This window comes from Mobula hypostoma, chromosome X1 (genome assembly GCF_963921235.1).
Source record: "Mobula hypostoma chromosome X1, sMobHyp1.1, whole genome shotgun sequence".
NCBI lineage: Eukaryota > Metazoa > Chordata > Chondrichthyes > Myliobatiformes > Myliobatidae > Mobula > Mobula hypostoma.
In genome coordinates, this window is record NC_086128.1 from 20,327,948 (window position 1) to 20,340,746 (window position 12,799).

The 12,799-nt window shown below is 35.7% G+C and overlaps 2 protein-coding genes and 1 non-coding gene across 6 annotated transcripts in view; 2 read left to right on the forward strand and 1 right to left on the reverse strand.

Moving 5' to 3' along the window:
• LOC134340356 (calcitonin gene-related peptide type 1 receptor-like) overlaps positions 1-9,460 on the reverse strand; it is a 122,903-nt gene extending 113,443 nt beyond the window's left edge. The window contains exon 1 of the mRNA XM_063037512.1: positions 9,369-9,460. The gene's annotated coding sequence lies outside the window, so the exon portion shown is untranslated. The remainder of the gene's footprint in view (positions 1-9,368) is intronic.
• LOC134340355 (SWI/SNF complex subunit SMARCC2-like) overlaps positions 1-12,799 on the forward strand; it is a 128,529-nt gene that overhangs the window by 11,731 nt on the left and 103,999 nt on the right. For all 4 annotated transcript variants that reach the window (XM_063037510.1, XM_063037507.1, XM_063037509.1 and 1 more), the window contains exons 2-5: positions 66-185; positions 1,798-1,883; positions 10,228-10,309; positions 11,359-11,451. In XM_063037510.1, the coding sequence (XP_062893580.1) occupies positions 66-185; positions 1,798-1,883; positions 10,228-10,309; positions 11,359-11,451 (381 nt within the window). The remainder of the gene's footprint in view (positions 1-65; positions 186-1,797; positions 1,884-10,227; positions 10,310-11,358; positions 11,452-12,799) is intronic.
• On the forward strand, positions 1,082-1,208 carry LOC134340657 (U6atac minor spliceosomal RNA). Its single transcript, XR_010016604.1, has one exon. It is a non-coding gene; the product is annotated as a U6atac minor spliceosomal RNA (small nuclear RNA).

Here is a 12,799-nt window from a genome sequence, read left to right on the forward strand (position 1 = left end):
ATTTATTGTTGAGCCACATAAACTGTTTCTGTAATTTGTCTGATGGTGGACTTTTATTTTTACAGTACATCCAAGCAGAGCCGCCAACTAACAAGTCTCTCTCAAGTCTGGTTGTTCAGTTGCTGCAGTTCCAGGAAGAGGTGTTTGGGAAACACGTAAGCAATGCACCTCTTACCAAATTGCCAGTAAGTAAATCAGGTATACATTAATGCTGCTTTAACATAGAGACACAAATAAACAATTCAGCCCTCCTCACTCTTCCACCATTTAGCTATCCTCTATCTCCTTCATCTATTATTTTGAAATCTGTAAACCAACCCTCCTTAATTAACAGAAGTATTTTAGTTTCAGTTATGTTTTCATTGGACCTCTTCTAAGAAGCAAGTCTTTCTCGAAGAAGTGTGTTCAAGATTTTTACTACTCCTTGCTGGAAGGAGTGTCTCCTGACTTTATTTCTGAATGGTCTGTCTGTAATTTTAAGATTATGCCTCATCATTCCATACTCCCCTAACCAGTGGAATTAACTTCTCTCTTATCAAATGCCACAATAGTTTTAAACCATTTCAATAACTCCCTAATCCTCTTTAAAAAAAAACATGGAATCTGTCTTCCAACTTTAAATGCTTAGCTACTTACCAAGTAGGTGAGACTCATTTAATTGAAAATATTTGCAATGAGCAAGGTCTCTGGAATTGTACAATACCTTATGATGAAATTTAATTGTGCAACATGTTTATCCAGTGTTGGAGTTCATCTCAAATGAGCTCGATCTATGGAGGTTTGTTTACTGGCACTCTTGTATCAGGACCAGGGACTCTAATTTTATTAAGGGTCTATTTCTCCATATAATGTCCATTGTGCTGATACAGTAAATTTACTGAAGTGTTATTTCAATGATTTGATACAAAAATATTTTAAAACATACAAGAAGTTATTAATTTACTCTCAACTTCTTCTACATTGTCCCATTCCATCTGTTTGCTATTAAAATATTTTGGTGCTATGTTTTTTAAGTTGATCTCACTATGTTTTTCTGTAAGGAATAAGGAAAGGCCATAATTCTTTCAGAAGGAGAAAACAAGTGTTGTATGAAAGGAGAGAAGGTTAGCACTCCCCTTGATAAGGATGGAAGGAGCCCTAGTGGCCTTACAACACACAAATGGTTAAGGCATTGCCATGTACTCAGAAGGAGAAAACAAAAGAATGAAACTTGTCTGAAAGGAATAAGGGATACAATGTACATGCATCTATGGAACACTGGTTGTCCACTCCTGTCTCCCTCCTACTAAAATTTCTTTGTTAATTATCTTGTCTAGCTGAATGAAATATATCCAGATGCAAACTTTTCTAACCTTGATGCAAAAGTCAAAATAGCTGTTAATTCCCTGTGTCGCAAGTATTCAGTTCAGAGTAACTAGATGCAAAAGGGAAAAAAAACATAGCTCTTAAAGCTATGTACAGTGTTCTCACCAAAGCCAACTCTATTTTGTCAGAGCAAAAGTTAGCAAGCATTAGGTCTGGAGCTGTTCTTGAATAGTAGTCAAACTAATAGGATTACTTTAGATGTGGAGAGAATCTCATTGCCTCCAACCTCAGACCTTTTAACAGCCTCCACTTGTTTCAACATTCTTCTCTTTTATCAGTATATACTTCCTGCAAACTCTACAAAACATCTCAAAATGTGTATCTCATTGTAACCTCTCTGATATATAATTACTTTTTTAGGGTTACTAGTAACTTTAGATGTATTCTGGTTTAATTCAGTGCCTGAACTAAATAACTGCTTCTGTTTTCTAGATGAAATGCTTTCTCGACTTCAAGGCAGGTGGAGCTTTGTGCCATATTCTTGCTGCTGCTTATAAATTCAAGAGTGACCAAGGATGGTAGGTTGATTTTCCTTTCCAGAAGTAGTGTTGTTCACAGAAGGTATTTACTCTCAACATCTCTTTTAAGTTGAGTTGTTCTCTCTGCAGGTCAGAGTATTGAGGGTTGAGATGTCATTCAAAGTTCAAAGTAAAATTTATTATCAGAGTACATGCATGCCACCACATACAACTCTGAGATTCTTTTTCCTGTGGGCATACTCAATAAATCTATAGAGTAGTAACTGTAAACAGGATCAATGAAAGAGCAACAGCAAAGAAGTAAGTTTTACAAGTAGTCTTATGGAATGTTTCCCCAAATTATAGCCCATAAATTTGGGGGCAAGCGTTAAATTGATAGAAAACATTTCTCACTGGCTACAACCTTTGCTGAGTGCCATTTTGAGTTTATCTTCCACATAAAAGTGAACAATTGTCCATGGTACTTCTGCCTCCGTTACCATATAAATCAAAACTTTTAGGCTCTAGAATTGTATTAAAAAAAATCAGATAGCTAATTGTGCTGGAACACCCTTCTCAATGCTATTATCTGATCTATAAGCTGTGTTTCAAGATCACTTGCATGAATCTATTCATGTTTGTGTGAGATATACGGTTCATATTTTGCTTTTATTTTTGTAATGTCTGTCTCAACAAAAGAAAATCAGGACGGGGCTAATAAACAATAATAGACTAAACAGCCCTATCATGTGAAATCTTTGAACTGCTAGTAAATATTTAATGATAATGAACAATTAAACAATCAATGGGAGTAGGATGGGAGATACTTAATAGGAACTTGAGCAATTTTTTTTAAAGGGTGTGTTCAGTACATGGATCGAGCTGCCAGAGGAAGTGGATAAGACAGGTGCAATATAACTTTTAAAAGGCAGTTAGTCAACTACATGGATAGGAAAGGTTTAGAAGGCCAAACACTGACAAATGGGACTAGCTTGGATGGGCATTTGATTGGCATGGACCAGTCGGGACAAAGGGCCCACTCCCACGCTGTATGACTCTGCAACTGGACTCACCATGAGGCCAATGTACTTTCTTTCTTTTTAAATCTTTTTATTGAGTAAGTATACAAAAAAGGTAAGCCATATAAACATTAATACAATGTTAAAGTATAATAAAATTCCAAAAGATAACAATACCAAAAAGAAAATACTACAAACAATGTAATTTAAGCATAAGAAACCAAGATAACATAATAGTATACTAGATTTTATATATATCAATGGAAAAAAAAAGAAAAAAAAAACCCCAAAAAAAAAACCCACCGTGCAACTAACTAAAAGCAAAGCAAAGCAATGGGCTAACTTGAAACCAAACAGAGTTAAACTTAAAATCACGTCCTCAATCCCGACCTCCATTAAAACAGTGAAGAAAAAACAAGAAGGGTAAATATTACATTAAATGAAAATATCGAATAAAAGGTCCCCAAATCTGTTCAAATTTAAATGAAGAATCATAAAGGTTACTTCTAATTTTCTCCAGATTCAAACATAAAATCGTCTGAGAAAACCAAAAAAAGGTAGTTGGAGCATTAAGCTCTTTCCAATGTTGTAAAATACATCTTTTCGCCATTAAAGTAAGAAATGCAATCATTCTACGGGCTGAAGGGGAAAGATTACTAGAAATTTTAGGTAGTCCAAAGATAGCAGTAATAGGGTGAGGAGAGATATCTATATTTAATACCTTAGAAATAATATTGAAAATATCTCTCCAAAAAGTTTCCAAAGTAGGGCAAGACCAAAACATATGAGTTAAAGAGGCTATCTGCCCCGAACATCTATCACAGAAAGGATTAATATGCGAGTAAAAACGCGCTAACTTATCTTTGGACATATGTGCTCTATGAACCACTTTAAATTGAATTAGGGAATGTTTAGCACAAATAGAGGAAGTATTAACTAATTGTAAAATCTGCCCCCAATCATCCACAGAAATGGTAAGCCCCAATTCCTGTTCCCAATCTACCCTAATCTTATCAAATGGAGCTTTCCTAAGTTTCATAATAATATTATAAATCATAGCCGATGCACCTTTCTGACATGGATTAAGGTTAATTATCGAATCTAAAATATATATAGGAGGAAGCATTGGAAAGGAAGTAAGTATAGTACTTAGAAAATTTCTAACTTGTAAATATCTAAAAAAATGTATTCTTGATAAGTTATATTTATTAGATAATTGTTCAAAAGACATAAGGGAACCATCTAAAAATAAATCCAAAAACCGTAAAATACCCTTAGTCTTCCAAGTTTGAAAAGCGCGATCCGTAAAAGAGGGAGGAAAAAATATGTTACCTAAAATAGGAATCGCTAACCCGAATTGATTAAGATCAAAAAATTTTCTGAATTGAAACCAAATGCGCAAAGCATATTTAACTATCGGGTTAGAGACCTGCTTAAGACGTTTCGAATCAAAAGGAAGAGAGGAACCTAAAATAGAACCAAGTGTATAACCCTGAACAGATTGTAATTCCAATGCTACCCATTTAGGAATAAATAGTATGTCCCGGTCAAGTAACCAAAATTTCATATGTCGAATATTAATAGCCCAATAATAAAATCTAAAGTTAGGTAATGCTAAACCTCCATCTCTCTTAGCTTTCTGTAAATGTATTTTACCCAGTCTCGGATTCTTGTTCTGCCAAATAAATGAAGAAATTTTAGAGTCAACTTTATCAAAAAAAGATTTAGGAACGAAAATTGGTAATGCCTGAAACACATATAAAAATTTTGGCAAAAAAAACATCTTAACTGCATTAATACGACCAATCAAAGTTAAATATAAGGGAAACCATTTAGATGAAAGTTGAGTAATATGGTCTATTAATGGTAAAAAGTTAGTCTTAAATAAATCTTTATGTTTACAAGTAATTTTAATCCCAAGATATGAAAAGTAATTATTAATCAATTTAAATGGAAATTTATAATATAAGGGAAGATGTTTATTAATCGGAAAAAGTTCACTCTTACTAAGATTTAATTTATAACCTGAGAAAAGACCAAATTGTGCTAATAACTCTAAAACAGCAGGAATGGATCTCTCAGGATTAGAAATATATAAAAGTAAATCATCAGCATAGAGTGATAATTTATGGGACTTTAATCCCCGAGTTATCCCAGTAATATTTAAAGATTCTCGAATAGCAATTGCAAGAGGTTCTAATGCAATATCAAATAATAGGGGACTAAGAGGACAGCCTTGTCGAGTACCACGAAAGAGAGGAAAAAAAGGTGAGTTTAAGGAGTTAGTACGAACCGAGGCTACAGGGGAGTAATATAACAGTTTAATCCAGGATATAAATTTCAAGCTAAAATTAAACATTTCAAGCACCTTAAATAAATAAGGCCATTCTACTCTATCAAAAGCTTTCTCGGCATCTAAAGAAATAACACACTCAGGAACATTTTGTGAGGGAGTATAAACGATATTTAACAATGTACGAATATTATAAAAAGAGTAACGACCTTTAATAAAACCCGTTTGGTCTTCCGAAATAATAGAAGGAAGTACTTTTTCTAGTCTATTTGCTAATAACTTAGAAAAAACTTTAGAATCAACATTTAATAAAGATATTGGTCTATAAGATGCACATTGAGCAGGGTCTTTATCCTTCTTTAGTATTAAAGAAATTGATGCTCTATTAAAAGATTCCGGAAGTTTACCAAGTTTCAAAGAAGCCTCAAAAACCTTATAGAGCCAAGGAATCAATAAAGAAGCAAAACATTTATAAAATTCAACGGTAAACCCATCAGGGCCAGGAGCTTTCCCCAGATTCATAGAAAAAATAACATTCTTAATCTCATCCATTGTAATGGAAGTATCTAATAAAGAAGACATATCCTGTGAAATCAGAGGGAAGTCTAACTTATCTAAAAAATCATTCATATATATAGAATCTCGAGGAGACTCTGATTGGTATAAAGAAGAATAAAAATCACAAAAGGTTTGATTAATCCCCACATGATCCAATATCAATCGATCATTTTGGTTATAAATCTGATTGATTTGAGATTTAACATAATTAGATTTCAATTGATTAGCCAGCAGCTTGCCAATTTTATCACTGTGAACATAAAAATCACTTCTTGTTTTCTTTAATTGGTTTACAATCGAGGACGAGAGTAGTAAACTGTGTTCCATTTGAAGTTCAGTTCTTTGTTTGTATAGCTCCTCAGAAGGAGCCATAACATATTTCTTATCAATTTCTTTAATCTTGTCCACAATTACCATCTCCTCCTGCTTCTGTTTCTTCCTCAAAGCAACGGAATACGAAATAATCTGACCCCGAATATAGGCTTTAAAAGTGTCCCAAAGAGTGTTAACCGAAATATCTTCTGTATGGTTAATTGTAAAAAAAAGCTCAATCTGTTCATTCATAAAAATAACAAAGTCCGAGTCCTGAAGCAACAGCGAATTAAAACGCCATTGTCTATTGTTTGGTATATTGGCCATAATTTTAATAGAAAGCTTAAGTGGAGCATGATCCGAAATGGTTATAGAATCATAATCACATTTAATCACTGAAGGAATGAGACGAGAATCAATGAAAAAATAATCAATTCTTGAATAGGAATGATGAACATGTGAAAAGAAGGAAAAATCTTTTTCCTGAGGATGCAGAAAACGCCAAATGTCCGTCGACCCAGAATCAGAAAGGAAAAAATTAATCAAATTTGCAGATTTATTAGGTAAAGTCCGTAAAGGAGCCGAACGGTCCAAAGCTGGAGATAAACAGGTATTAAGATCTCCGCCCCAAATCAATGAAAACTCGTTCAAATTCGGAAACTGATCAAACAATGATTTATAAAATTCCGGACAATCCATATTAGGAGCATAAACATTAACCAAAACTACTTTTTTATTAAATAATAAACCACTAACCAATAAAAATCTACCATTCGGATCAGAGATAATATCCTGTTGTATAAAAGTAACTGAGGAGTCTATAAAAATAGAGACGCCTCGAATCTTAGCATTGGAGTTCGAATGAAATTGTTGTCCCTTCCAAAATTTGAAAAAACGTAGTCTGTCCCCCCTCCGTACATGGGTCTCTTGTAAAAATAAAATTTGTGCTTTAAGTCTCCGGAACACTTTAAAAACTTTTTTCCTTTTAATAGGATGATTAAGACCATTAGTATTCCAGGAGACAAAATTAATAATAGACTCCATAAATCCTAAAGTCAACCCATAACAAGGAGGATTGACAATAGGCGCGACCCACAGACCCGGAGAGGAAACAGAACATACAAAAGATACCGGGGAAAAGGACGTAACCAATACTTCAATAATGTATATAGCCCAAAGAGAAACAAACTAAAACGTGAAGCCCCTCCCACCGCCCCCCACCCCAGGACCCCAAGGCGAAATCTAAAGCAGACCCGCCAGAAAGAAGCAAGCGCTAAAACTACCCCCATGACTTCCGGTATATGCTCCCTAAAAAAAAGGTATAAATATGAAAAGGATCAGCTAATTGTAAAACAGTAAAAAAATAAGTAAAAAAAAGTTAGCTCAATTAAAATACACACAGAACAGAACAAAAGCCGGAAAGTATATATTAAAAAAAAACCACAATAAACCTCAAACTCATGAATAGACACAGCAACAAAAAAAATAGGATTATTAACATAAAATGATTATAAAAAGCAAAACAGAATAAAATTTAAAAAAAACTACAAAATTTAAGGCCGCACAGGAAATACGTAAGATGACAAAAGGGAAGTAACCACCCAGAATCCCCTGGGAAAAGAAAGAAATGACGCAGTTAAAAAGAAAGTTTAGCAGCCATATTAAGAAATCAAAAGTAAACTTTTCTGCCCAAATAGGGCACAGAAAAGTTAAAACCAACCAATTCACAGCCTCCGATCAACGGAGAAAATTAAAAAAAGGCAATTAAGATGTTGAAGATGAAAGTTGATCCAGATAACTCTGGGCATCCGATGGAGAATCAAAAAAACGAAGAGCTCCATCTAACATGCGAATCCTTAGACGTGCAGGGTACAGCAGCGCTGGTCTTAAATCCATCTTATAGAATTCCGACATCACGGATCTGTAACGGACCCGTTGGTCCCAGATTGGTTTACTGAAATCTTCCACGAATCGGAACTTAAGATCCGAAAAATCAATGAAACCTTTAGATCGAGCGAATCGAAACAGTCTCTCCTTGTCTTGAAAGTAATGAAAACGTAAGATAACATGCCTAGGTCTATCTGACCTAGACGAGTATGATGGGATTCTGTGAACACGATCCAGTAGCGGTGGTTGGTCAGGAAATACAGTAGGGAATGCATCTTTTAAAAGTTGAGAAAAATACTTCATGGGGTTGTTAGCTTCCACGGCTTCCCTGACGCCAATCATTCGTAAATTCTGCCGTCGCATTCTAGATTCCAAGTCAGAGTTTTTAAAAGTCAAAAAGTCAAGTTTCTTCTTCATTACATTAATTGTTTCTTCGACTTTCCCCATCTTAAGCTCACTTTGTTGCGCGGATTTTTGAAGACCAGATATAGCCGACTGATGTTCCGCAATACATGTTTGCATCTTATCAATTAAATCGGCAATTTTCTGGAACTTAGTTGAGATTTCCATATGAATCAGGTCTTTAACAGAGCCCATAATTTCTGTACGAATCATCTCCCTAACAGAGGTTGAAATTTCCCTCTGAATTAACTCCGATATAGCTTCCAAAGTCACCGGTGATTCAGTCGGAGGGAGATCCGTAGCTTTCGGTTTAACCGGAGGTTTACCATCCTTGCCGTCTTTCCCGTTCTTAGACATAGCCGATCTCAGTATCATCCAATTGTCAGAGAATTCAGTTTAATTCAAAGTATTGTAAAAATTGATGCCTTAATAGTTAATTAAAGTATAGCTGACCATAGAGAGAAAAAACTCAGAGGTAATGGAGCGAGTCAAGAACGCGACTTCACTCCATGAGCGCTACCGGAAGTCTCCGAGGCCAATGTACTTGCAAATGTGTTCAGCTAAAAGTGCTAAGTCAGTAATCCACTTCAGCTCCTTCCTGAGATCCCTACTATTACAGAAACAAATCTCCAGCCAATTTGATTCACTCCACATGATTTCAAGAAATGGCTGAGAGCACATCTTAACTGTGGTACTGAAAATCTGTGTTCCAGAACTAGCCATACTTCTGGCCAGGCTGCTCCAGTAACAACACTAATGTCTACCCAACAATGTTGAAAATTGGCCAGATATGTCCAAAAAAAATAAGGACAAATCCAATCTAATTACCACCCTGTTGGTCTGCTTTCAATCATTAGCAGAACTCTGATAAGGCAGCATTAATGGAAAGAGAAACGGAATTAGGGCGTCAGGTAGAAGACCCTACATGAGAACTGGGAAAGTGAGAAAATACGCGAGTTTTAATTTGCAAAGGTTCCACAGGAAAAGAGGCTTAATTTTACATGGCTTTTGCAGCCTTGGCGGGCTGTCACTAGCTGTAAAGAACTTAGAGAAGTACTTTTGAAGGGTACTCACTGTTGTTTAGGAAATGTGGATGCCATTTTGAGCACAGCAATCTGTCAGTGTTGTAATCAAATGATCTATTTCATAGATGTGAATGCCGAGTTAAGTATTAAGTAGATGCAGGAGGTTTTTTTTACAAAATAGTGCCAAGTGATCTTTTGTATCACTCAGTTTAATGTCTCACCCAGGCAACTGCACTCCAATATTACATTAAAACATTAACCGAGGTTTCTGGGTTCGTCCAGTTGGAATGTAACTTGAATCCTGACCTTTCTGATTCAGAGGTAAAACTGCTACCAACTGAGTCAAAGCTCATTCAATCAATATAACAATAGCAAATTATCAGATTTTCATCACATTGCATTTCAAGGGAGCATGTTGTGTGCAATTTGGCTGTTTATTTCTATATTGAGTGACAACACTTCGCAAGAATTCCAATGGCTGTGACACATTTTGAGACAACCCGAGGCCACAATGATGAAATAAGCAATTGCAACTTTTTCTGCATAATATTTACCATCCCTGTAATTGATTAAAAGGAATTAGTAGAATAAGTTGTTTTTATCTAAAATTTTGTAAGGCTTGCTACGTACAGTACTTCTAAATATATCTCTTTTGAATACTCTGCAGACTACGTTGGTGTTTTTGTTTTAGCTGTTTGCCCCCTTTCTGAACTTTTTTTTTCAGTCCTTTGGAGCATTCCTTTTCCCATCACAAGTGACTAAATCACTTGGTTGTTAAATTTAAAAATTCTATTATTATCCTGTAGTTGGTCACATCAGGTAGCTAGCTCTCTGTTGTGGTGTATTGGATTCAGTTGCATCATCCAGCTGACAGTATGACTCAGTCAAACTTTTCTATTTTATTTTAGGCGACGCTTTGATTTTCAGAACCCCTCCCGCATGGATCGTAATGTTGAAATGTTTATGACTATCGAAAAGACACTGGTTCAGGTAAAATGATAATTATGTGAAAGACATCTTCTGTATTAAATGAGCTACACATACTTATTTTTTGTATTTTACAAGAAGAGGGAATGCATTTTGCTAATGTGATCAAAAAACATTCTATCCACTTCCTAAGTTTTAGTCCACAGCCTTGTATGTTACAGCGCGTTAAACACATAATCAAATAAAGAGGGTGTCTTCTTCCCCAGTCTTGCATCAATTCCTCATTATCCACTGACTAGTTATTCGCAGATCCACTTATGTGAGGTCTGCCACATTTTTTTGGATGTGCTTATATATACTGTGTTCCTCCAGAACCCTGTCCTTTGAAGTCCAGTGAATTCTATTTGTCATAAGATGGATTGCATTTGATTTCTTATACTGTCAACTAATGAAATATCAATAGATGGTATACAGTCAGAGCCAGGGTTAATTACTATACATATTACATAGACTGTACATGACTTCCCATGCAGTAGGTAAGGTTAAGTACTGGCTACGTTGATATTTGACTATTATTGCACCTGGAACTAGAGGTCTGAACTGTGTGCCTCATGATGTGTGACTGAGTTGGTGTTGGCAATGCTGAAAATGAAGAATGTGTGAAGATTTGTGCCTAGAGCTAAGGTCTGTAGTGTAGGTAACTCTGCTGAAATCCCTGCTGTTTACATCTTTGTAGGAAGCCGCAAGTAGCCAAGAATGATGAGAAGTGTGTCTGTAGGCTGAATCTAGATAAAGTTGTATTATCTATGACAGGTAGACCCTGCATGTCATTACAACTGATGTCATTGCCAGTGGCCTTAATATATCCACATTTTTTTTGTTATCCACTGGAGGTTTGGGCCTGTATCTTTGTGGATAACAAGGGCTTGATATTTAGGCAATAAGTTCCAAAACTTTCTCCCTTTTCAGGATATTTTTTTCCTCAGCCCGTCCTTTAATGTTTCTACCATTTATCTTAAGTAAGTTTATGCCACCTTGCTGAGAGAAATAGATCTCATCTATCTATACTTATAATTTTATGCCCACTCTTTGTTATCTTTTCTCTTTTGCAGAACCACTGCTTGTCTCGGCCCAACATTTATCTAAATTCAGACATTGAGCCTAAGTTGCTGAGTAAACTGAAAGACATTATTAAGAGACACCAGGTAAGATTGTATTTCGTTAAAGTTGTGAGAATTAGCCTGTTTGTGTGTCAGGCCTGTACATGCCTCCCAGTCTCCAGTCACCTGCAACTCATTTTTAACTTCATCACCTGTGGCCTATTTAAACCCAGCTCTCATCCACATTCCTCGTTGACTTGTACAAGCTAGCTAGCTAGCCAGCCTCATCCAGTTGCTTCTAGCCTTTAGTGACCTTGTTGCCTTTTCATGTTAAGTATCTGTTCTCTCTTGTAACCCTCTTGCAGTTTACTATTAAAGTTATCGCTTACTGCTAAATCGTCTCTGCTGCTCTGCGTTTGGGTAAAACCTCCTCTACGTTTCCTGAGAGTTTGGAATATTTCAGCATGTCTTAAAGCTCTATTTGCAGCAAAACACTAGTTCTCTTACTGTCTACTGTAATATAAACATGCTAGAATTAATTCTCCTTAGAAATGGGCACATGCATTCATAATTTTGCACCATTAAGTTTTTATTATATCACCTTGGATGTTTCTTTGGCTTAATCTAGTTACAATGTTCCTTTTGGCTTTTTTTTGTTCGGATTTGTAACTTGGAGTTCATCTCATACTGCATTCTACTTTGTTAGAGATGTTTTATTCCAATAAAGGAAACAGTCCCAGTGATATCAAAAATGTTTACTCAATTCCTATATAATTAAAATGTCTTATCATTACAACTCTGTTCGTCATAAGCTGCTGTTATCTCACATCCCTGGTTGTTTCTGCATTATTGAGTGGTCCACAAAGGATTGCCAAAATAATTACAGATATTTTATTATTTCTCACTCTAAACATAACTTAGGTTTTATTGGTACTCATGATATCTGAGAAAGAAAGTTAATAAAAGACTTGCCTTGCAATAAAATTGGATGGAGTTTTTTTTAAAAATGATTCTCAGAATGTGGGTGACACACATTCAGAGACAAACTGCAGTTTCACTATGGTAGCAGTGGTAAACCTTCTTTGAAGCATTATAGTCCTTATAGTGATGGTGCTTTATAGTAGAGTCGACGGGAATTCTGGGATGTGATGTAAAGGAGCAATATATGGGTATGTTGTGTGTAAATGTACTACCTTGGAGGAAGCTGGTGGAGGAGAGTAGCTTCCATTCTGTTGCTGGCAATAATGATATCAGAATCATGAATACACACTGTAAAGACTTAGAAATCTCTATATCCTATTATTTCTCTCGTGTGATCCTGTCTGATTCTTTTTCATATGATGGTAGCCCACGTTTTCGATCAGCGCATCCCCCTCAATAGAAAAACGCCCTAGCTGGAATCCTGGCTGCAAACCTTTCATTCTGCCATTTCATTGTGCCTTTGTTGAAATAG